General features: G+C 50.8%; 8 protein-coding genes and 1 non-coding gene across 9 annotated transcripts; 6 read left to right on the plus strand and 3 right to left on the minus strand.

Moving 5' to 3' along the window:
• Positions 1-238: 238 nt before the first annotated feature.
• On the plus strand, positions 239-1,474 carry CI109_107278 (uncharacterized protein; the record flags this gene model as incomplete). The annotated part of the gene is made up of 2 exons (XM_032003735.1): positions 239-381; positions 595-1,474. 2 exons carry the CDS (start codon positions 239-241, stop codon positions 1,472-1,474), a joined length of 1,023 nt encoding a protein of 340 aa, XP_031862148.1.
• A 2,253-nt stretch (positions 1,475-3,727) lies between these two features.
• Positions 3,728-6,554, plus strand: CI109_107279 (uncharacterized protein; the record flags this gene model as incomplete). The annotated part of the gene is made up of 3 exons (XM_032003736.1): positions 3,728-3,948; positions 4,001-5,591; positions 5,640-6,554. 3 exons carry the CDS (start codon positions 3,728-3,730, stop codon positions 6,552-6,554), a joined length of 2,727 nt encoding a protein of 908 aa, XP_031862149.1.
• A 300-nt stretch (positions 6,555-6,854) lies between these two features.
• CI109_107280 (uncharacterized protein) lies at positions 6,855-9,575 on the plus strand (the record flags this gene model as incomplete). Its single annotated transcript, XM_032003737.2, has 8 exons — positions 6,855-6,922; positions 7,177-7,420; positions 7,558-7,827; positions 7,958-8,037; positions 8,107-8,186; positions 8,267-8,568; positions 8,635-8,904; positions 8,964-9,575. 8 exons carry the CDS (start codon positions 6,855-6,857, stop codon positions 9,573-9,575), a joined length of 1,926 nt encoding a protein of 641 aa, XP_031862150.2.
• A 117-nt stretch (positions 9,576-9,692) lies between these two features.
• On the minus strand, positions 9,693-11,357 carry CI109_107281 (uncharacterized protein; the record flags this gene model as incomplete). Its single annotated transcript, XM_065967995.1, has 7 exons — positions 9,693-9,826; positions 9,899-9,971; positions 10,074-10,198; positions 10,271-10,454; positions 10,523-10,666; positions 10,742-11,196; positions 11,267-11,357. The coding sequence occupies 7 exons, from the start codon at positions 11,355-11,357 to the stop codon at positions 9,693-9,695; spliced, it is 1,206 nt and encodes a 401-aa protein (XP_065824067.1).
• A 620-nt stretch (positions 11,358-11,977) lies between these two features.
• CI109_107282 (uncharacterized protein) lies at positions 11,978-14,925 on the plus strand (the record flags this gene model as incomplete). Its single annotated transcript, XM_065967996.1, has 6 exons — positions 11,978-12,188; positions 12,249-13,381; positions 13,443-13,501; positions 13,610-14,222; positions 14,278-14,583; positions 14,644-14,925. 6 exons carry the CDS (start codon positions 11,978-11,980, stop codon positions 14,923-14,925), a joined length of 2,604 nt encoding a protein of 867 aa, XP_065824068.1.
• A 273-nt stretch (positions 14,926-15,198) lies between these two features.
• CI109_107283 lies at positions 15,199-15,313 on the minus strand. The gene has a single exon (XR_004236740.1). It is a non-coding gene; the product is annotated as a 5S ribosomal RNA (ribosomal RNA).
• Positions 15,314-16,073: 760 nt separating this feature from the next.
• CI109_107284 (uncharacterized protein) lies at positions 16,074-18,392 on the minus strand (the record flags this gene model as incomplete). The annotated part of the gene is made up of 3 exons (XM_065967997.1): positions 16,074-17,962; positions 18,206-18,297; positions 18,352-18,392. The coding sequence occupies 3 exons, from the start codon at positions 18,390-18,392 to the stop codon at positions 16,074-16,076; spliced, it is 2,022 nt and encodes a 673-aa protein (XP_065824069.1).
• An 81-nt stretch (positions 18,393-18,473) lies between these two features.
• Positions 18,474-20,401, plus strand: CI109_107285 (uncharacterized protein; the record flags this gene model as incomplete). Its single annotated transcript, XM_032003742.2, has 3 exons — positions 18,474-18,507; positions 18,572-19,706; positions 19,759-20,401. The coding sequence occupies 3 exons, from the start codon at positions 18,474-18,476 to the stop codon at positions 20,399-20,401; spliced, it is 1,812 nt and encodes a 603-aa protein (XP_031862155.2).
• A 697-nt stretch (positions 20,402-21,098) lies between these two features.
• Positions 21,099-22,600, plus strand: CI109_107286 (uncharacterized protein; the record flags this gene model as incomplete). Its single annotated transcript, XM_065967998.1, has 2 exons — positions 21,099-21,766; positions 22,339-22,600. The coding sequence occupies 2 exons, from the start codon at positions 21,099-21,101 to the stop codon at positions 22,598-22,600; spliced, it is 930 nt and encodes a 309-aa protein (XP_065824070.1).
• Positions 22,601-23,148: the final 548 nt, after the last annotated feature.

Consider the following 23,148-nt stretch of genomic DNA (forward strand, 5'->3'; position numbering starts at 1 on the left):
TGTGGAGATCCGAGGTCCGGGCGGTTGATCGAAAGGAGGGTTGCACAATGGTTGACGTGTGTTGTGTGTGTGTTTGTTTGTATGTCGTATGTGCTCATCAAGATGTAAGAAACGATACATCATGTTGTTCATACCTCTTTCTCACCTTCATCATACATACCCGAAGCTGCTTAGGTCCCAAAGCGCTTCATCTCACCCCATTATTCTACACCCCCATCAAGTAGATGTCAATCTCAGGATGTCCGTAGATCAGAAGGCTCAACCAGCCCCCCCGTCAGCCAGAACTAGTCACCATCACCACGGGCACAATGAGCACACCCATAACGAGGAAGACACCGACCATCAGCATGGCAAGAGACTCAAGCGCATCGCTATGTGGGCGTGAGTTGATCCTGCCATATCCAGCCTGAGCGTCTCCGCTTTAACTCATTGTGATGGTGGCCTTCCACTGACGACATATCGTCCCCGTCCTTTTCCTCTACCTCATCTTTCCTTTCGACATCTTGCGTCATATTGCCATACTCCTTTCATCAGTTCCGATGATCTGGTATGCTCCTGCTGTGCTCGAATCGGTGCTGGCATCAAATGCGCCAGACCTCCCCCTATCCAATTCGGCAAGTATGGTTTCAGACTCGCTGCTTGTTTCCGATGCGTCGCCCATGGCCACCCATGCGATACCCTTGCCAACGTCCCTAATCACCATCGATGGTACCAATCTACATCGAAAGATGAACCCCGATTCGCCCATCGAGCGCCTTCAAAGCTCGAATTGCGATTGGAAGCAGAAGCAAGACGTCAAGGGATTGTGAGGAATGGAACTACTGGTGGCGTTGTTGGTGGTGGTGGAGTAGGAAGAAGGGCGAAGCTTAACGATATGACTTTGGAAGAGAGGAGCTGGGAACCACATTGGCATACACGCAAGGTGATATTCAGATACCCTCACATCAACCATATCATCATGGATGAAGACGTTGATAGCGGGCTTGAAGAATTCTGCGACTATTTCAGATGCAGATGTCACGAGAAGAAGGAGAAGAAGGAGAAGGAAAGGCAGAACAAGAAGAATAGTCATGGTGGTTGTTCGTCGGAACACAAAGCGGAAAGCCACTGGGTCAAGTGGTCCAAGGAGGTTCAGGGGGCTTTGACAGGAGAGGTGGATGGGATCAAGATTGCGCATGAACATGATAACGAACACAACGATTTTGATGACGATGAGACAAGTCAGTCCAAGAAGTCGACGAAGATCAAGTGGAAAGGCAAGACTAGGAAGAATAGGAAGAAGAACAAGAAGACGAAGAAGAGCAAGTCAACAACCTCGAGCCACGGCGAGAATACGCCAGAAGTGACTACTCCAGTCAGCGATGATCGTGTGATTGAGCATGCAGGAGACGCCAGCAAGGATACATTGTACGAGGACCTGTTTGATGACGGCGAGGATGTAGAGGCGTTGATCAATCTCATGGTCGACATGTGAGCAGTGAGCATGTGAGTACAGCGTTGTTCGCACGAGCGATCTGTTAGTACTGACAGGTTCCCTTCCCAAGTCAAATGAGAAATACATATGTACCATGGAGACAGCAAGGTTAGGTCATCAGATACGGGGCAAGGAGCGTGACTGAGAAGGAGTGTATTTATGTCCAGTATCGTCATATAGCTGCAAGAGTCATGTATATAGAGTCAGACTACTCTTACCTACTGTAGCCATAATCCAACGCGTCCTCGAATGCGTACGATTCCAGCGGTTGATAATGGCTAGTCACGTGAAAACCGCAAATGCCACACACCAATCGCCGCTAAATGCCGGAAATCCCTAAAGCGGGATTTTACTGAAATCGCCGAATGCGGGTATAAATGCGTTGCGATACTAACCAATCAGAGGGAGAATTCCCAAAGACTTGTGCTGTGAATCTTGGGTGGCGAGAGTCGCTCCCATCGTATCGCATCACATCACTCAAGAAAGCCATACCGCCATACCGCCTGCCTGACTGACGAGATTGGGGCATCCCATCGTGCACGCGCATCTCTTCCCTGTGCCGGAATACTGTAGCTCCCTCTTACTTCCTCTTGCTCTCCAAAGCATAAGCTCACACCAACGTCACCTCTCTCAAATCCTTTTTCCTTTTTCCTTTGGATAAGCCGCATTACTGCTTTGAACCCTTAGATTAGTTTACAAATCGAATAAAAATAAAAATAAAAATAATAAATACCATCCTCGTCGCTCTTCCCTTTGCCAACCGAAAAGGAACAAACACTCCACTCCAACGCAGTTGCACCTGGTCGGTCGGCAGTTGTCTCGTCTCTCTCTCTCTCCTCTTCTCTCCCATCTCACTCATCACTGATACCGTCCCTCGTTTCACCTTTCAGAATCCCCCCTCCCTCGGTTTTCCTACTGTATTACCACTCTACCCATACAAAAATTAAATTACTATTTACCTTTTGTACTACGACTTTTTGCCCCTTCCTTGGTCCCTCTCTCCCGCACACACCTCCTCTCTCATCTCATCACACAGCACCACCTTTTTTGTTCCCACCCTTCTCTGTCGTCGATCTTTCCTTTTCTCCCCTCCCCCTCTCCTCCCTTTCCCTTTCGCCCTCCCCTTTTTTAGCTTTAGTAGTAATTCCATTCAGATTCGAAGCCTTGCGCTGCCGAAACATCTCAAACAAACACACCACAACAATAGAAGCGCGCACCTACTTACCTGCTGATATCAATTCCGAACACACGAGGCAAAATAGCTTCGCCGGCATCTCAGGTCAGTCATCAGTTCCCTCGCATCGCAAACCCCCTCTCACTGCCTGCCTGTCTTCCTTTGCCCCCTTCCCCTTTTTATCTCACATCACCATCACGCCTCAACACCTACCCCAAACCTTGCTTTACTTCCGCACCATCCCCCCTCCTTGTTCCGTCTGCGTTTGTTCCGTCTGTTAGTAACCGCCCCCTCTCATCTTATCACACACCCTTTACCCTTCTCGGCTCGGTTCACCCACCTTTTGACGTTACGCTAGGACAGATCCTGTGAATCAATCCTTTCCTTATCCTTTGCGATAGGACTGACGCACGTCGTCGGTCATTGCACCGTTCCTACCACTTTGTCCTTGCTCAACCCTGATACATCCGGAACACACCCACTCCACTTCCCGCTGTGACAACCAAAGCAATCTCTTTCCTTCCCCTTGCCCCTGCCCTTGGTTGGCCCCGGATCTCCTTCTGATCGGTGTAATCTAATCGTTATCTCATCACGCTCAGTGTGTAAGCCATCGTCGCGTGTGCATCGTTCACGAGCCCCCGTACCTCGCGTATCGGGTGAGTCGTTAGTGCTCCTCATTGTTGTCCTTGCTATATCCTTTCGCTTCTGCTTTTGTGATCTTGCACGCGTGTAGCTTTGCACTCGTTTCTACAACACGTCCGTCGACTGTCGCTGACATAACAACAATCTTTCCTCACTCCTTCCCTCTGCAATTTCTGACCTACATCGTCCACTGTATCATCCGCTTGCGATCATGCCGAACGATGCCTCCCCAACAGCAGCGCGCTACTGCAAAACCCTTCCATGCAGAGCTCAACGACGGCGCATTCAGGCAACAGCCATAATTGGGCAACAGTGAGTTGTCCCATTCTTCCTCAAGACGGTAAGACACCCAAATGTACTGACGTTGATGTCTTCCCCCCTCTCTCCTTCCTTCTCCTCGCCATGGCTCTTCCGTCAACCAGCCCGCTTTACCGAACATGTACTCGAGTCAACACCAACGGACGTCGTCAAATCCACGCGCCTATGCCGCTCCCGACGCGAGTGCTGTAGGTGGCCGACGAGATGATCCTACGAATCAGGGGATCTACACCAGTGGAGGAGACGATGGCTACAGCGCGTATCAACAACAACAACAACAACATACAGGAGGATATGGTGGGATGAGTAACGTCGGCTATGGCTACAACAGCAATATGAAGTGAGTAGAAGCTTCCTCCATCAGGAGTGAATCATGTTGACGTCCTACTCAGCCTCGCCGGGTACAACGCAGCTACTTCCTCACCGTCCGCACCCTCGGGGTCTCGTCGGACATCGGGACCGAAATTAAACACCCCGCCCTCTCAAGCGTCGACCGGTGCTGCTAATTCCTCGCCTGCTGCTCGATACTACCCGACTTCACAAGCTCAGACTGCCGATAGCGCGAGTCATCATCAGTCTCCCTATCAACCTTCATCCGCTCCTCCTCAGGTTTTAAGTCACCACCACAGCAGCCTGGCGGGTCAGCCGCAAACGGCACATCCTTATGCGAGCCAATACCAGCATTACTATGACCAGCAAAATCAACATCATCAGAGTTCAGGACAATGGGCCAATTACCCGTCATCTGCGAGTCACGGCTACGCCCAGCAGTCTGCTCAGCCTCGATCATCAGCTGCCACTGCATCCAGCACGACTCCAACCGTTTCTTCAAGTGCGACTCTCGGCAGTGACTCCCACCAACACTCGTCCCATCGTGCTCCTCCTGCGACTAGCACCTCATCATCATATGATTACCCTTCGGCAGCCTCCTACCAATCATGGCCCACCCATGACCAATCATCACGCGCCAGTCAATCGCAACAATCATGGCAGCATCAACAACAGTCTAATACCGCGCGCTTACCACAGACACAAGGCAACCCTCAGTCAATGCTTCCTCAAGGGGCCTGGCAAGGATACAACAGCCATCCGTCGATGCCGCAAACAATGCCTCCCCACCACATGGGATCGGGTCACGCTCCCCCAGGCCAGTACGGGTGGAACCAACAGCAGTGGGCCGGTCAAGGGTATGGATATCCTCCTGCCCCGACTCAGCAACCTCCAGCCCAGCCAGCACCTACTGCCGCTCCTGTACCTGCTCCTGTCGCAGCTCCCCCTGCGGCTGCTGCTCCTGCCCCTGTGAGCCATAAGAAGGCCAAGAAGGAGAAGACGGGTGACGACTACAAAGGACTCGGTAAACGAGCCGCTGAACCGGTTGCCGAGGTGGAACCCGAGGAAAAGAAGGAGAGCAAGAAGAAGAAGGGAAAGAAGGAAGAGGAGAAGCCTGTACACAAAGCTCCCGCCAAGTCTCACCTACATCCTCCTCGACAAGCTCAGTCTGCCTGGCAGCTATTCTTCACCGATGAGCTCAACAAGGCAAAAGCTACCGCGGCTCAAGGCAACTCTCCTGGTGGGACACCTCATCACGCCAAGCTCAACGTTGCTCAAATTGCGAAAGATGCCGGTATCGCCTACGCATCGCTCAACGAGGAGCAGAGAAAGTACTACGCCCAAAAGGTGCAGGAAAGCAAGGAGCAGTACGCCCGCGAATTGGCTGTTTGGCAGGCGACTCTTACGCCAGAGGATATCAAGGCCGAGAACGCTTTCCGTGCTCAACAAAGAAAGGAAGGCAAGTCGAGAAAGGGCAACCTCAAAGATCCGAACGCTCCCAAAAAGCCTCTTAGTGCATACTTCCTCTTCCTCAAGGGAATCAGGGAGAACGATGATATCAGGGCGAAAGTATGGGGTGAGGAGTCGGAGACTACTAAGCAGAGTGTCCTGGCGGCCGAGAGATGGCGAAGTTTATCAGATGAGGAGAAAAAGGTGAGTCCTCGTGTAAGCCCTCGATGACACGCGCTGACAAGTATACAGCCTTACTTGCAGCAAGCAGAACACGACAAGCAAGAGTACGAGGCCGCTCGTAAGGTCTACGAAGAGGAAGCTGCTGCACGAGCGCGAGGCGAGGATGTTCCCGCTCGAGCCATTATCGTTCCCGACGTACCGCCCGTATCGACTGATCGACCTAAGCCTCGCAAGAAGAAGGAAGAGGTCAAGAGCGATCCGGTTACAACCGAGGTCAAACCCTCTCCTCATTCAGGCGAGCCCGCACCCTCATCAGATCCTACTTTTCCGGACTTTGCAGCCGGCGACTCTCACCACTCGACCGATAACACACCTGCTCAAGTAGAAGGAGCCGATTTCGAGCCCTCCATGGAGATTGATGATTTTCACGGCTTCACAGATCCTTTAGATGACATGGAATTCACCGGGCTCGAGAGCATCGGGGCGACAGATTCGCATGAACCTCAGTGGGATGAGCTCCAGAAGCTAATGGGGACTGCGGCTGACGACGGTTTCGAATCGAAACCTGCGCCTGCATCCGAGAAGACAGTCGACGCGGGTGTCAAGGCGGAAGGAAAGCCGGTCGGCGCTACCGAACCTCCCGTGGAAACTGCCGATCTGTCCGTCGCTCCTACTCTCGAGGAAGCCAAAGCGGAGACTGTCGAAATCGAACGAACGGAACCGACCAGGTCAGAGGCATCTATCGTCGAGACTGCTGCTGCTGCTGAGGGAGAATTGCCTGTACCGTCGCCTATTCTTGCCGAGTCACGACCACATTCCGGTGTACCAACGGAAGATGTCAGCGAGCTTCTTCCTGCAGATGTACCCCAGGTCGACGATCAGCAAGTAGCTTCGTCAGCACCCGAATTGGCCCCTCCTGCTTCTGAGGAGGTCCCTACCGAGTCGAGTAGTGCCACCGAGCAGCCCGCAATTGACGGTATCTGAGTTTCAGATAGTGAGAGAGGGTTGGTTCTAATAGAAGTAGAGAAGAAACTGTCAAAATAATTTGGGTTTTCCTTTCGTTTAAGAGGTGTATGGTTTTCGCTTTCGTATTTGTTTTTCGATTTGTCCGGGGTCTTTACAGAAGGGTGTTAAGAAGTTATAGTATAAAGAATTACAGTTGAATAAAATGAAAAAGGGTTGTCTGTCTGCGCTTTCGCTATGGTTTCATTGGCGCCTGGAGCTCGAGGACAGTCAGGCTGGGCTGCATAACGCAAGAATCAGTTGAGATAGCAAGGTGGACGAATGCTTCAGTACAAGCTAAAGCAAGATTGCACATCACGTGACCTCTCAGCGAGTGAAAAGTCGATCTAGTTGGCCACCCAATTGACAGTCACCGTTACAAAAGTTGTCGTCCATCCCTCCAACTCCCACAACTATCTCCTTGATAGTCACGTTCATCCTTTGTGTTATCTTTCAGTTCCTGGCCGAACAAGCAAGGAATACGAGCTCGCTCGTGTTGTCATTCCTTCAATTTCAAAACGCAGTCTATCCAACGCGCCTTTGGCGCTAGCTCAAGCAGACTTTTTGCACGACAACTTCCTCTTTCTTACTTACCTCCAGCTAGTCTCGCACGAGGTCATATCGCAACGATGGCAACTTCAACCACCACCACCACCACCACCATCACCGCCCCTTCTGGTCCGATCGAAAGCTCGACTTTACCGATACAGGCTGAAGGGTCTTCTTCCTCTTCTCAAGCTATAAACGGACTTGCGGAGAAACCTAAAAAGTTGGGAGGATATGATTTCTATAGATCGATAGGAAGTCCGAGATTCGTGGTAGCGCCCATGGTGGATCAGTCCGAACTCGTGAGTGATCACCAGACTTTGGACGTGATTGAGTCGCCTCCCCAAAGCTTTGCGGTCATCCGATATCCCGCTTGACGTCGCGTTGCTCATATTTCTCACGGGGATCACATCGAAGCTGACGTTCTTCTTGTATCTAGGCATGGCGTCTCCTCTCCCGATCTCCATTACCACCCCACCTCGCCGGTCCTTCGTCCAGCGTCACCACACCCGAAGGGAAGACCCTCATCCGTCATCCTGGCGGTGCAGATCTGTGCTACACGCCCATGATCCATGCCAAGATGTTCTTAGATGCTAGAGGTGAAGGAGGAAGGAATGGCGATGGTCAGTTCAATTTGACATTTGACGAGGAAGGTGGAGAAGGGGTTGTAGCTGGGATTGAGGGTGGTGATAGACCCGTGATCGTTCAGGTAAGTAAGACGAGTTCTCCCCCTGACGTCGCGTATTCAGTCACGACGGATCGGAAAAGTAGTATTTGGATGTCATGCTAGTGCGATTCCTCGGTGATATTGACAAGGGCTGATCACTCTGATTGACTAGTTCTGCGCAAATGACCCGGATATATTATTGGCCGCTGCGAAAAAGATCGAACATCGATGTGATGCTGTAGATATCAACTTGTGAGTCGGGCCGTTAGCTAGCCGTCCGTCTTACATTCGGAGCATAGCTGACTTTGCATCATTCACCAGTGGCTGTCCGCAAGGTATTGCGAAACGAGGACATTATGGATCGTTCTTGCAAGACGAGTGGGATTTGGTTCACAAGCTCAGTGAGTCCTAGGCGTATATCTACCGACGGTGGTGTTCGAGGCTATCGTAGGCCATACTGATCTGTCGTTTCTCACGTCAGTCTCCACATTGCACGAGAACCTGTCCATCCCCGTCACTGCCAAATTCCGAATCTTCCCCGACCTTGACAAAACCATAGCCTACGCCAAAATGATGGAAGCTGCCGGAGCTCAGATCCTCACGTGTCACGGAAGGACGAGAGAGATGAAAGGGCAATTGACAGGATTGGCAGATTGGGAGATGATCAGAGAGGTGAAGAAGGCTGTAAAGGTACCGGTGTTTGCGAATGGGAATATATTGTATAGAGAGGATGTGGATAGGTGTTTGGAAGTCACAGGTTGTGATGGTGTCATGACCGCCGAGGTGAGTGTCGTTTCCCACGACCTACGGTTTACCAAGACTGACCAGTGCCCATGATTACTCTTCCAGGGAAACCTGTCCAACCCAGCGATCTTCGTACCGGCGGACCATCCTCACTCCCATCCACCTTTCACCCTCCTCGCGACTCGATACCTCGATATTGTCGAATCGCTCGAAACGCCGACTGCGGGATCTGCAATCAAATCGCACTTGTTCAGATTACTCAAGCCGGTGCTGGACACGGACGAAGAGCTGAGAATAAAGATTGCGGCGTGTACTTGGTCAGATGGGCTGGGAGGGTTCAGGGATATCATCAGTGATATTGTGAGGAGGGTCGAGGTGAGTCAGAATGCCACTCTGGAAATCGGATGTCAAGCTAACTGGAATGACCAACGCAGCCATCACGAAAGGAAGCTGGACCGGATTGGAGACCACCGCCTATTGATTCTACAACTGGGTATCGACCGTTACCGCTTTTCGCTGCCCAGCCTCAGATACGACCTATACCCGTTTCTACCGAAATAGGCGGACACGAAGATATGGTCACTCGACCGGGATCTCCTACTACCGCCGCTGGGGAAACAGGATCACCTATACCAGGTACCGTTCTCGCCTCTCGACAAGCACGACATTCGTTACTCCACGCTCCGCCATGTGTGCATGAAGATTGTCTGGCCGTAGCAGCGAGTCGATGTCCTACTCGAGCTTGTATTGTCCACTGCCGCGCAATCCGTGCCGTCGAAGCTGGTTTAACGGAACAAGAAGCGGAAGCCGAAGCTGCGAAAGGTGGATTGGTAGGAATGGGATGTGAAGCGCACGAAGAGAAGATGAAAGCCAGAAAGGATAGAATGGACAGGAAGAGGAAGAACAAAGTGGAAGCGAGAGAAAGAGCCAAAGCTAAGAAGGTTGAGGGGAAACAGAGAACGAGAGTCAACCCATCAGGGGACAGTGTCGGCTCTGGAACAGAGGAAGAGAGATTTGTCGCAGAAGCTGTAGGAGCAACAGCGTAGATAGAGCCTTCAGACTCGAAGCAGGAGCTTGAGGACTTTTGAGTTTTTGTAATGTTGGCATTTTGACACCCATGCATATTTTGTTCAGTTGACAAACGAATAAGCCCATGCTTCTAATCAATCCACTTTCCACCGTGTGACACTCTCCGTATCGTCCGCATCTGCGTCGAGGAGTAACTCTAGACTCCACACAGAGAGGAAAAGGGCAATGTTGATCCATCTCCACCATGTTTGGGATCCACCGTCGAGCACTGCAAGGGGTCAAAGGTCAGTTGGTGCTTGCACAGATATGACATAGGGGGGCAATTCCCTGGGTCACTCACGCAGTAGATGGGTGTACACTGTGATGAGGATTGCTCGACGATATGAGAGGAATATCGTTGTGATTCGCATGTTCTACAAAAATAGTCGCAAGGGATCAATCAGTAAACCATTCGTCTTTGTATTTTCATACATCCTCTCGCTCGAATCGAAAGAAGCTGCTCAAAGACCACTCACCGGAGGTTCTTGACCCAAACTTCTACCGTCCCAGAACCCAGGTTTATTCCCTCCACTCCCATCCGCATCTCCACCTTCTGACATCCCGTCGTCCCACCCCAAACTCGCTTTTCGAATAACAGGTACTATCCTCGCCGCGAGATGTAGTACCGCAACGCGATATATCAGCGAGAGTAAGAGATGAGGAGGGAGCGTACGTGAGACCGAGATGAAGGAGGGGAAAGTGGAGCTAAGGGCGTATGAGAATAAGGAAGGGATAGATTGGAGTGTCGTAGAAGGGAGAGTGTTGGCAATGTTGAGTGGTGAAGAGGTGGGAAGCCAGGAATTTCCATATTGACGAGGTTCCATCTCCCCTTCTACGCTTGATAGCCATGCAGAGTACTACGATTGATTGAGACGAATGTCAGCATTTTCATTAGTAGCATTGCCATACGAGCACGCATACGCACCACAACATATACAAAGACAAGACTTGTCTCCAGCACGTTTGTCCGTCTAAGGGTGAATCCTATCAAGGAAAGGAAAAGGACAGCCGTGAGAGCACTGCCTAGCAGGAAAGCGGGGAAAGAGGATGTTGAGGATGGTGGGAATGTCTGCACAGGCTTTACGGTCAGCCTGTAGCCTTGGAAGGAGAGCATTCTCGCACTCGATCAGTAGCTACGACTCACCTTGATAACACCTGCCAGACCCGCGCAATACACTAAAGCCGCCACGACGAGTCCTACCAGACTTCTCCACTCCACACCTTCTTCCTTCTCTTCCTCATCTGCCCATCCCTTCCCCACTCTACCAGCGACTTGCACGACCAGTAACGTGCTCACACCTTCTAGGAGGGTGAATAGCGGACTGACCCATCGAAGTATTTGAGCATACACGAAAGGTAACACGTTGACTAGCCAATGACTAGGTGAGGGGAGTATCGCTGTCGGTGATGAAGGTGAAGGAGGGTTGAGATAGTAGTATAGTGTGAGAAGGACGAGGAAGGAGGAGATGAATGGTGATAGGAAGGATAAGATTGAGATGAGGGGTGCAAACGGGGTGTTTTTGAAACACAGCCGTAAGGTGGAATAGAGGAAATGATGTAATGTAAACAATAGCGAGAGTAGGAGGAATGAGGGTGGACCTGTACATGACCAAACAGGTTAGCATGCATGCAGTACATGTCAGTATCAAGTCGCAAAGCGAGGACACACCTAGCAGATCAAGTGTCATAGGCAGGGCTAATAACACTTGTGTGAATGTGGCCATCCCCTGGGTGAAGGAGAGGAATGATGTGAGGCCCATTATGACAAGTCTTCGGAGGCTGGGCAGCAGTCGACTGCTCAGCTGGGTCGTGGTGAGCTACTGATGCAAGATAGGTGAATGCTTGAGGAGATAAAGGTGATAACCGAACTTTCGGATGTAGCGAGTGAGTGAATGACGCGGAGCAGTGAGTAGTGTGAGTAGTAGTTGTGTGTTGGATGTTTTCGCTTGCTTGGTATTTTACGTTATTCCTCGTGAATCATCCATCCATCCATCCATCCATTCATCTATTTGCTGTGTTTTGCTTTTCACTTCTCACCCATATCAACCTCATTCATCCGTTCAATCGTTATCATCTCCATCTCATATCTTGTTGTCATCACCACCACTCGTTGTTATCCTTTCTTCCGCTGCCCAATATCTCGCTCTCTGTTCGGCCGCCGCTTCTGTCGTTGTGGGATTCGAGTCCAGGCTGAGACATCCAAAAGAGAAAGAACCAACGCACTTTACACCACGCCGCATACAAACACACACCTCGTCCCTTTTTCAATCTCACACGACACACGACACGACACGATATCTGCTTTCACTATCAACCATACAGCTTATAATATCAACATCATCACTATAGCACTTCTTGTACATGCAAACAACCCCTCGGCATGGTCGAAACATCTCAATATGATCCGCTTGATCAACCCAAAGCAGCTTTTCTGAACCATTCGGGAAGACGGCACCCATCACCCGCGGAAGGGTCGAGAGACGCACAGGCCAGGGAAGCTGCGCAGAATGGTCATTCTGTCGGTAGTGGCATAGAAGACCGACTGGAAGGGATGGAGACGAAGGGTGATCGTGGTGCAATGTTGAGGATAGGTGAGTAGAGTGTGCATAGCGGCTTGTTTACTCGTTTGACTCACCTTCCACTCCAACCAGATCCTTCATCACCAAAGATCAACCCATTCCACCTTTTATCACATCCAGATACACCTTCGGGACTCCCCCCTTTGCCACCACATCTACAAGCATTGGCATCAGATACAGGAGATCCGGCCAATGGTCACCCTCCAGTACACATCACCAAAGTCACCCCTACTGAAGTCCATGTCACATCCCATCAAGAGCTCGTCGAGGTGGCCGGTCATAGACGAATCATGGACAAAGTCAGTGCGGTTTTCAAACGGAGTCCCGACAACCCTGAAGAGGAGCCGAATGGAAGATTCACCCCTTCTCCTGTTGTCATGCAAGGAGCTCCGCCGAGTCCCCCCATCAGTGATGGTGGGAGGGATGGTTCCGTGATCATGTCTGAGACCACGGAGGAACCCGAAGCAATGTCACGATCTTTTCCAACAAACGATTCACTGAGGTCTGGCTCCGTCATCGGTGGTAGCTTGACCTCGGAACCGGCAGAATTGCAATACGCTTCGAATGTGCTTGCTCCTCCTCTACCTACTACTCGTCGAGTGTCGAACGGTTCGACGTCGAGCAGAACAGGATCTTTAGCAGTGGTCAGAAGCGGTCGACTAGCACCCCAGCGTGACAATGATGGGGCGAGTAGCCTCGGCAAGGGCAAGGAACTTCCCCTTCCACCACCTCCTACCGAACCTGAAGCGGAAAGAGAACGTCGAGGTAGCACACACAGTCTCCTACAACCGCCCAGTCATCCGACATCGCCTCGAATGCATCGCCGAAGTACGAATCCGACGCCCGTCAATCCACCGGTACAGAGATCGCCTCTGACCCATTCACATTCCACTTTCCTTCCTTCTCCTACTCTCCCATCCCAAGTCGACATTCCCGGGCTAGACGGCGTTTCTCTCAGCTCGGCTATCTTGGCTGAAGCAGAGAATCTCCGAAGAGAAAGGTTCGAAAGACGTCAGAAGAAGGCGAGCGCTGCGACAGAGACGTCGGAACCCGAGGAAAGAGCTGTAGAGGAGAAGCCGAAAGAGAAGGAGAAGGAGAAGGAGAAAGAAAAGGAGGAAGCAAGGGTGCTAGTGGGCAACCTGATTGGAGAGGATCACGTCAACTATGTGTTGATGTACAACATGCTTACGGGCATCAGGATCGGAGTGAGTTGCATTAGTGAGGTCTTTGTGCTGATGAACCTAGGTGTCCCGATGCCAAGCGAAGATAAAACGACCCCTGACCGCTGACGACTACGTCGCTCGACACAAGTTCTCATTCGACATGTGAGTGTAGACCATTTGAGCGACGCTGACGTTTAGTGTCGGTAATGAACTTACCCCTTCCGCCCGATACGACTTCAAGTTCAAAGATTACGCACCTTGGGTTTTCAGAGATCTGCGAGACGAGCACTTCCATCTCGATCCTGCAGACTACCTGTTATCACTTACATCTAAGTATATCCTCTCTGAACTCGGCTCGCCAGGAAAGTCTGGAAGTTTCTTCTACTTCTCCCGTGATTACCGATTCATCATCAAGACGATCGCCCACAACGAGCATAAATTCCTCCGATCCATTCTCAAAGACTACCACGAACATATCAAGAGCAATCCGCATACCCTCTTGTCTCGATTCTACGGTCTACACCGAGTCAAACTTCCTCGAGGTCGAAAGATTCACTTCGTCATCATGAATAACCTTTTCCCACCGCATCGTGATATCCACGAGACGTACGATCTCAAGGGCTCAGCATTCGGTCGAGAATACCCCGAGGAGAAGGCGGCGAAGAACCCACGAGCGGTGTTGAAAGACAAGAACTGGGTCAACCGGGCGAGGACACTGGAGCTTGGTCCAGAGAAGCGAGCACTGTTGACGGAACAATTGCGAAGAGATATGGAGTTCTTGAAGAAAATGAAGGTTATGGATTACTCGTTGCTGGTGGGAATCCACAACATGGAGAGGGGTAACAGGGACAACCTGAGAGAGAACCAATTGACAATGTTCCATGTGAGTAACGTTCGCGTATATGGAGTGTTCCGCTTTCGCTGACGTGCCCTTCCAGCCCGAGGTACCTCCTGTCCGACGAAAGCCTTCCGCTGTCAAAGGCCCTTCTGAAGCGTCCAATGTGCGAAAAGCAGTACGACGATCGGACCCGAAAATGCTGGATGTTGCTTCACAGCTGCCGTCTGCGGACTCGGCAGATCGACGCCACTTTTTGTTTTACCAGGATGAAGGTGGTCTTCGGGCGACGGACGAGGCGAATCAATCCATGGATGTGATTTATTATCTCGGTGTCATCGATATCTGTACACCGTACAACTCGCTGAAAAAGATTGAGCACTTCTGGAAAAGCATGACGGAGGACAGAGTGAGTTCTCAACGACGACAGATGTATGGGATCGCGAGCTGATGTCGTCTACCCATTTAGCATACTATCTCATGTGTCGATCCGGTGGCATATGGACAAAGGTTCATCAATTTCCTCATGTCCGTCATGAGAGGCGGTGACAAGTCCTTGCGACCACCTGGACTAGAACCAGAACCTAAGGCAGAGACGATGGACGAACAACCGGTTGGAGAGGTGGATGGACATTTGGCTCAGGGACTTGGACAGGACAATTATATACGACATGACGAAGAGGAGGAAGAGGAGCACCAGCAGCAGCAGCAGCAGCCGAGAAGTGTTGTTGGACATCTCAAGGCGGACTGAGTGAGCGTGTGGATGTGCAGGGAAGCAGGGGTGTAACGATATCACGTTGTTAGTTTAGTCGTACATTGCATTTCTATTCAGTCTCGTTGATGAAAATTATGAGACTGCTTTGCTTGAGTGAGACGCGCCGCGCACTTTATACGCGTCACATCAGCTGAAATCTCCGACATCTCACACATCCAAAACGTCCGTTTCTCTTTCTGCGAAAGACATCCATACCTGACTGACACGATGCATGCATTGTTGTCAATATGGCAGGTCACAAAAAGCAAAAACTACAGCACCCGGGATTCCCAAGTGGTCCCCCACCTTGGTACTAACCGAGCGATGCCTAGCTTAGCTTCACAGAGCAGACGGGATGTGGCGTTTTCTAGGCTCTATGGCCGTAGATGAAAAGCAGGATTTTGGGTAGGATGAGTGAGAAACACTGAAGTGGATTGTAATGGCATTTCTACTTTTGTTTAGTGGAACTCTGCAAGGGGAGTGTGATAGGCAGGGAAGGCAGAGCATTTCCGAGGGAGAACGGAGGGATCGCGTCATGGAGATAAAAGGAGACAAGAGATGATGAAGCTAAGTATTCGCTATTCAGTCAGGTGTAACACGATACTACCCTCCTGCATTCGACAAGGTCAACACGAGTGACTGGTGCACTTCTGCCTCTAGTTGACGTCGAAAAATGGTCAATAGTTCTGCTTCTCATGCTCATGAATGGTCAGACCCTGATGGATGTAGATTGGGAGCCGAACTTGCAAGTGTATATTGTGTCACGACTCATCTTTCGACGCTACGATGTCATCTGTTTGCATATCGTACGACGGACAGTACCGATGCTTTCCAACGAGGACCTCACGAGCACGGTTTGAAGCAAGCCAAAAAACTTTAACAATGGAAACTCAACAGCGTTAACTCGACACCTATGTGTTGAAGACACCTTTCCATTCGCAACGCAAAGGTGTAACTTAAGCGGATTGATCGCAAGACGAACGGGTGCTTTTCTCTCCTTTGTATTCTGCAAAATATTTCGTTGCGTGGAGCTCATATCAAAAGTCGTTGAACGTAGTTAGTCAAGGGAGGTGCCAAAAGAAATGGCCGTCACCGATTCATTAACCGTAAGATTACAAAAGTTGCATAGTCCATCCTTTTACTTCTCACGGCGTCGCATCACCATAATCTAGATCCCTTCGTATATCCCTAGCATGTGTCGGAGAAGCACTCAAAGATGACCGTTGTCTACTTCCAATTCTATATAGTCCATTTCCTGCACTTGGAGAAGGTGCCCGCATCGGCGGACTTAAAGTTCCATCTGCTGGGAGACTCGGAGGTGACGTTCGAGGTGATGGCAATGGGCTAGAATCCCTTCTTTCCGATCGACTAGCTCGTCTTGCAGATCCTGAAAGGAGGAGTGGACGAGGTAGTGGTGATTGGAGACTACTCGATTTGGAATGACCAGCGGTGAAAGGTGGAGGGGTTTTATGAACATATGAGGGACTGGTGAGGTTGGCGAGACGTTCCTGTATGCTGGTGACGGAGGAAACCCCGCTATCACTACGGTCGCGCTGGTGAGATGATTGGCGGAAATGAGAATCAACAGCCTGACGAGGCGTGGAAGGAGGTTCAGCTTTTGGTGCTGGTGTCGAGATCGAAGTCGCTTGGGAAGCAATGCTGTTCCAAAGTGACCCAGCAGCACGACTCCAGCTTGAAGGCGAGCTTTTCGTCTCAGACGTGCGGGTAGGCTCGATAACCTGAGGTAACGGTGTTTGATCCGGATCGTTCCCATTCCGCAGAGCTCCGAGGCGAGCTTCACGTAGTTGCGAAGCGGTTTGTAAGACCGCTTTGATACCTCCAACGCTCTGTAGCGGATAAGATCTCAGTAGACTAAGACATCGCACGAGCGCGGTATCGGCATCTTCTTCCGGCGGCTCGCTTTCCCACAATCCGTTTGCTGCCTGATGTTGCGGCGGAGAGAGAAGTTGCTCTTTGAGGAGCAACACCATCGCTACGGCCACATCAACGAGGAGGTCGACTTTTGGCTGAGCGTCCGGTGTTGAAGGCATCTCGGCGAAAATGAAATCCCACAACAAGGGTACGCTATGCAGTGAGAGATCTCGAGTGAAAGAAAACGACAACCATCGATAGGCATAAAGTGCCGGCTCGACATTCCTTTCCCTTAAAATCGTGGCGAAAGGTCGGTTCGCCCAACTCAAGCGGCGTATCAATTTGTCTAGCGCCGAATTGATCCCTTCTTCATCCACAATGCTGTCAATCTCGCCAAACACTGCTGCAAGAGCCCAGAATGTTTGCTCCTCGCCATGCCGTAGAGCAACCTTCTTTCCTCCAGTGTAGATGAGGTATAATGTTGAAGCGGTATCGACGAAAGAGGCTTGATATGGCCATTGAGGATTGGCACGGCAGAACGTGTATAATAAACGGATTAACACTTCAAGGTGCGTGTCAGGACGAAAGAGGGATCCTGAGAGAGACGTGGTGGACCCGCCTACTGAAGGGTTCGGGAGAGGTTTGGGGGAGAGAAGCGTTATGGGTGAAGATGGTTTGTCAGATGCTTCGCCTGTCGGTTGAAGTCCGGAGGTATCGATGGGTGTAGGGCGAACAGAGTCGAGGCGGGACAGTAACGGTGTGGGATCCACTGACAAGGTGATCTTCGGTGATAGCATGGTAGGATCCGGAGAGGTCACCGAGGGGTCTCCGTCACTGGGTTTGGCCGGAGCTTGTCCATATCCACCTCGATATTCTGCTTCTGCTAACGTATCAATTCGCTTGAAGATAGCTCGCCGTGACGCTACCGGTGATGGTGGAAGCCCACTATCAGTATCAGATTCGCCGGACGAAGCTGCATCATCGGAGTGATCAGATGCATGTTCGTTGGACATTGGACGAAGGGGGGATGACCGATGGGGATTAGATCGAGTCCGCCAGAAGGATGATTTGAGCCGTTTCACATCTCTTGATATATCGCGGAGGAGTGTGTCGTATTTACAGCTTGATGTGCTCTGGCGATCAGCTCTAATTCTTGTGACGGCTACTCACAGGTTGGGATTCCAGCTCCTCCATGAAAGTTTGTACCAGGTTCTGATTGTCAGCAATGCATACAAGGGGATCACTCACGTAATAACGCTGTCGTTGATTCCGCAATGTCGACCTCCATTTGGGCTTCTCTGGTGGAAGCGTTTCGAGAAGAAGAGAGTACGCGAGTGGTCTTAGATGCGGGGGATGATTTGGTATACCTGAATGTCAGCCTAGCCTCATGGTGTGACGGACTTACCCTTTGCACAGAGCCTCCTCAACGCTTTCAGATCCACTCTCCACTCCGCCCTCGTGGACTGGTCGAGAAGAGCTTGAAATGATGAGAGTAGTCTGGAAGAGCATGTATGAGCTTAAGCTGCTCTCACGTCACAGAAGCGGACCTACCGGTGATCTTCATCATCCTCCTCGAAATCATGTGCGCTCATGGTGAGCTTTGTTGATGATGAGCTGATGAGCGAATATGCAGTGAGTGATCATCAATGATGGAGAGTGACAACAATAATTGAATGAACCGGGTAATCAACCGCGAACAGGAGTGCAGTGAAGTGCCTGAACTGCTCTCATTGTGCCCCACATCCCTTATTCTTCTCTTCGCTTCTTCCAGTCATTCAATCACCTCACTTGCATCTTCTCATAGTCTTCCTCCTCGTCGAACGTCTCGCAATGCCGCCAACAGCGTCGACCTCGATTCTACGTATCATCCCTTCCAGACGTGCAAGCAACCTCATCCGACCCGTTGTACAATCCCGACACCAAAGCGGTAGCTCCGAGTCGCGTCCCCCTACCCGTCCTAGACAACCTCGCACAGACATTGCTTCTTTCGCAGTCGGCAGTGACCTCCTCACTCCTCCAATCAAAGCTCCGCCCTCTCGTCCTATCGGTGCTGAAACTCATCGCCCTCCCGTTCGACCATCTTCGCTCCCTCGACCAGTCTTGAAGGCGAACCCTTATGCCGGTAATTACACCATTTCAGAAGCCGACCTGGGAGAACCCTCGGACACTGCAGTGATAACACCCGTCCATCCTTCCTCTCCCCTATCTAGTTCCACTCATGCTGAAAAGCGGCATCGACGACGACCTTTCGCTCAGCGACGCTCAGGTGGTGGACCGGTCGAACAGAAAGCACAACACGTTTTCAACTTCCCTCCCAATGAGTCGGTAGCTATATATCCCGGTTATATCACCTACACGAACGAGGGTGTTACCAAAACCATCACTTCGGCCCGACTGTACGACAACTGCAACTGCCCTCGATGTCGAGACAAATCGACCAAGCAAAAGTCTACCACCACGTTAGACGCCATCTCGCAATCCACGACCCCAACATACAGAAAAGTCAGACATAAACACACCGGAAAACATGGTTTGCTTATTGACTGGTCTTCCCAGAACCAGCACGCGACGTTCTACCCGACTTGGGTCTTGCGTTGGATCACAGATCCAGAATCATTCGACCGCATTCATCGCACACCGAGCTTCACTCGTCAGCCCTGGGACGCAGAGGCGCTTTCGCGTACTCAGTTGCGCATCCCTTTCTCGGAGATGCAAAGTTCGCTTTTACAAGTCCTCGAGCAACTTCAGGTCTTTGGTCTCGTCGTGATAGAAGGTGTACCGACGAATCCCACGACAGATCAGGAATGTATGCTGAGGAAGACCATGGGCATGATAGGGGAGATACGGAATACATTTTACGGTGAGACATGGGATGTGAAGAGTGTCAAGCAGAGCAAGAATGTCGCGTGAGTTTCGTATGCGTATGTGTGGATGGAATCTGACCTATACTACTCACAGATATACCGATCTGGACCTCGGCCTTCACATGGATCTACTCTACTTCTCATCCCCTCCACGATTCCAAGCGCTTCATTGCCTTCGAAATCGCGTCAACGGTGGCATGTCATATTTTGTCGATTCATTCAAGGTTGCGTATGATCTTCCCGCACCCCTGTTCGAGACTCTGCAAAATCATCACATCGGATATATGTACGACAACGACAATCATTACCTACGTTACCAACATCCTGTCATTGATCCCGAATTCAGCTTGACGAATCCACACGCTGCAGTCAACTGGAGTCCACCTTTCCGCGCCTCTACCGGACCTCTTCCGTCAGCTCCCAAGAGTCCTGTACTTGCAGCATCTGAGGAGACTCGGATCTACAACGCGGTCGGCGAATTCGAAAAACGTCTTGCAGACCCCAAATATCGATATCAATTCACCATGCGCGAAGGTGATCTAGTTCTATTCGACAATCGACGAGTGCTGCACGCGAGGACTAGTTTCAGAGATAAAACCGAGGAGGAGAGAACACAAGAGGGTATAGAGCTTGTGGAAGGAGAACCAACCAGATGGCTGAAGGGATGTTATCTGGACGGAGAAGTAGTGTGGGATAAGTTGGCGGTACTTCAGAGACAGGCGCACGATGCCAGGTAGACTACCCATCGCTTCAGTACTGCACAGGCGTTGTTGTGGAAAATGTATGTCTGTACCATCATTTTCCCTCTTGCTACGAGCCCTGTATGCTGTGACGCCGTGATGACTCTGAACGAATCCTTTCGCAAGCGGTGAATGACTGTACGAGCAGTCCTTCCAGGCAAGTTGCACACATGTTCAGATTACTTGTCACTATATAGACATTGCAGACAGGGAGCATACATAACGATCTAATAAGCGCTAATCGTCTAGTGGTTAGGATGGCTCCCTTCCAAGTTTATCCGAGTTCTTCTCGAATGATCCGAATAGGAGTCGGCCGGTGTTCGATCCACCGTTGGCGCAATCTTTTTTGCATGTCTCTTCCTCATTGAGCTTGATCGCGGAGATCCACATTTTTGGATATCTGAAAACGAGTGTGCATGCTTCCGCAGATGCATGCCAATACAGGCGTCTATAGTAGATAGTGATCGTCATGGCAAGCATGACCAAAGATACTTGTGTACCTTGCTTTTCGCTGGTGCAGCTCAACTTCCTAAGCGGAATATAGACGCTCCCGTTCGGGACAATCGGAACGTTCTTGACGCGTCCACCAATTGATACTAAGTTATCTCCAATTCCAAAATTCCTTCCATTCCACCTGTCACAGTACAATCAGTAACTATCCGTTCTTCACAATCCCCTATATTCCTGTCGCCCGATGTCTGCAGCCGAGAAGAGCTCGTTGCGTCTACTTGACCGGGCTGAGATCGCTACCCGGATCACCCAGGGTCAGCAGTTGATCATCTACCGATCCAAAGTGCTCAACACTACTCCATGGGCTCCATATCATCCTGGCGGTGCTCTCGCCTTACTTCACTTTGTTGGTCGAGATGCCACCGATGAGATTTCAGCCTATCATTCCGAGCCGACGTTGCAACGCATGGAGAAGTTCGTTGTAGGGAGGGTGGAAATGGATGAGAAGGGTTGGTTGCCTTTGACACCTCCAATCGCATTGGGCCTGGTCAGACATCCGGATGGCGTCAAAGGTCATTGGGCTAAGGAAGGCGCTATCACACTCGGTCAAGCAATACTACAACAAACGATTTCCCTCGACCCTTCTTCTGCTCCGATCCCAGCTATTCCCATCGAACGGACCACTGGACCCAATCCAGAGGTCATCACACTTCATCCTGCTCAATTGGAACCTCCTACAATGGCCAACATAGACTTGCGGAAAGAACACCTCAGATCGAAATCATATCAGGAATTGCGACAACGTATCGTGGATGCGGGTTTGTTCAAGCCTCCTGGGCCATTAGCAGGTTACGGGACAGACATCCTTCGGTATCTGTTGTTGATTGGAACGGGGGCATACCTGTTCTTCAAGTGAGTCGAGTCACACCATGAGCATGGCTGACGATATGCAGTACTAGCGGATGGTTAGGACAAATGGGTTCGGCCGTTTGCATGGGGTTATTGTTCCAGCAATTAGCATGTGAGTCCGAACCGATATGAGCAAGCGCTGACATAGTAGTCGTCGTGCACGATGCTGGGCATACCGAGATTACGGGCGATTTCTGGTGGGACCGAGTGATAGGAATGACGGTAGCGAGCTGGATTGGAGGACTCAGTGTAGGATGGTGGTGCGATGTGAGTGTGGCCAGCGATCTCATATTCCGCCTTCGCTGACCATTTGTGCAGAATCACGATATTCATCATCGTATGTGTCCGCTATTACCGCCGATAACATTCCACTAACTCTGCCTCACAGTCGTCACGAATCACCCAGAGCACGACCCTGACATTCAACACATCCCCTTCTTCGCCATTTCCAAAGATTTCTTGAACAGTCTCTGGTCGAGTTATTACAAGCGAGTGATGAAGCTTGATGCCTTCTCAAAGGTCATGATCCCGCTTCAGTGAGTGACTAAAAATCAACAGCAGCTGACGGAAATCAGACACAAGCTGTACTACGTCGTGCTGTCCTTGGCCCGCTTTAACCTCTACGCCAACTCATATGTGTATCTTCTTGGTCCCAAGCCGAAACGCGACGGTTTCTGGCTGTACGAGCTCGCCGGAATTGCTTTCTACTGGACATATTACGGATTGATCCTACGAAGTCAACCGACATGGCAAATGCGGGTTGGATATCTGCTGATCAGCCATATCATGGCCAGTCCAGTTCACGTCCAAGTGAGTGCATGGCACAAGGGGATCTAGCTGATATATCAGATCGTTTTGTCGCATTTCGCATGCTCGACCGAGGACTTGGGTCCAGGAGAATCATTCCCTTCTCGACAACTGAGGACTACAATGGACGTCATCTGCTCACCCGACATCGAGTGGATTCATGGTGGTCTCAACCTACAAGTGACGCACCACCTATTCCCCCGTATCCCGCGACATAATCTTCGTGACGCTTCTCTGCTGGTCAAAGAGTATTGCAAAGAGCACGCGATCTTGTACCGAGAACACGATTTCATCGAGGGGTAAGTCGGTTCGCCTCATGGACATCGACGTATCACTTTCTGACGTACCACTTTTTTGATTGTAGCAATCGTCATGTGTTGTCGACCCTCAGAGATGTGGCGAACCAGTTGCAGCTGTTGAAGCAAGTGGCGGACAAGGAGATTGAGGAGAAGATCAAGTCCTAGAGATAGATTTATTGTAGATTACCACCGCATTATCATACCATTGCTCATGCATGCTCTCCGCTCGGCGATACAGTACCCTTGACACTCGTACAGCTCTGAACCTCGTGCTTAGCT

Source organism: Kwoniella shandongensis, chromosome 14 (genome assembly GCF_008629635.2).
Source record: "Kwoniella shandongensis chromosome 14, complete sequence".
NCBI lineage: Eukaryota > Fungi > Basidiomycota > Tremellomycetes > Tremellales > Cryptococcaceae > Kwoniella > Kwoniella shandongensis.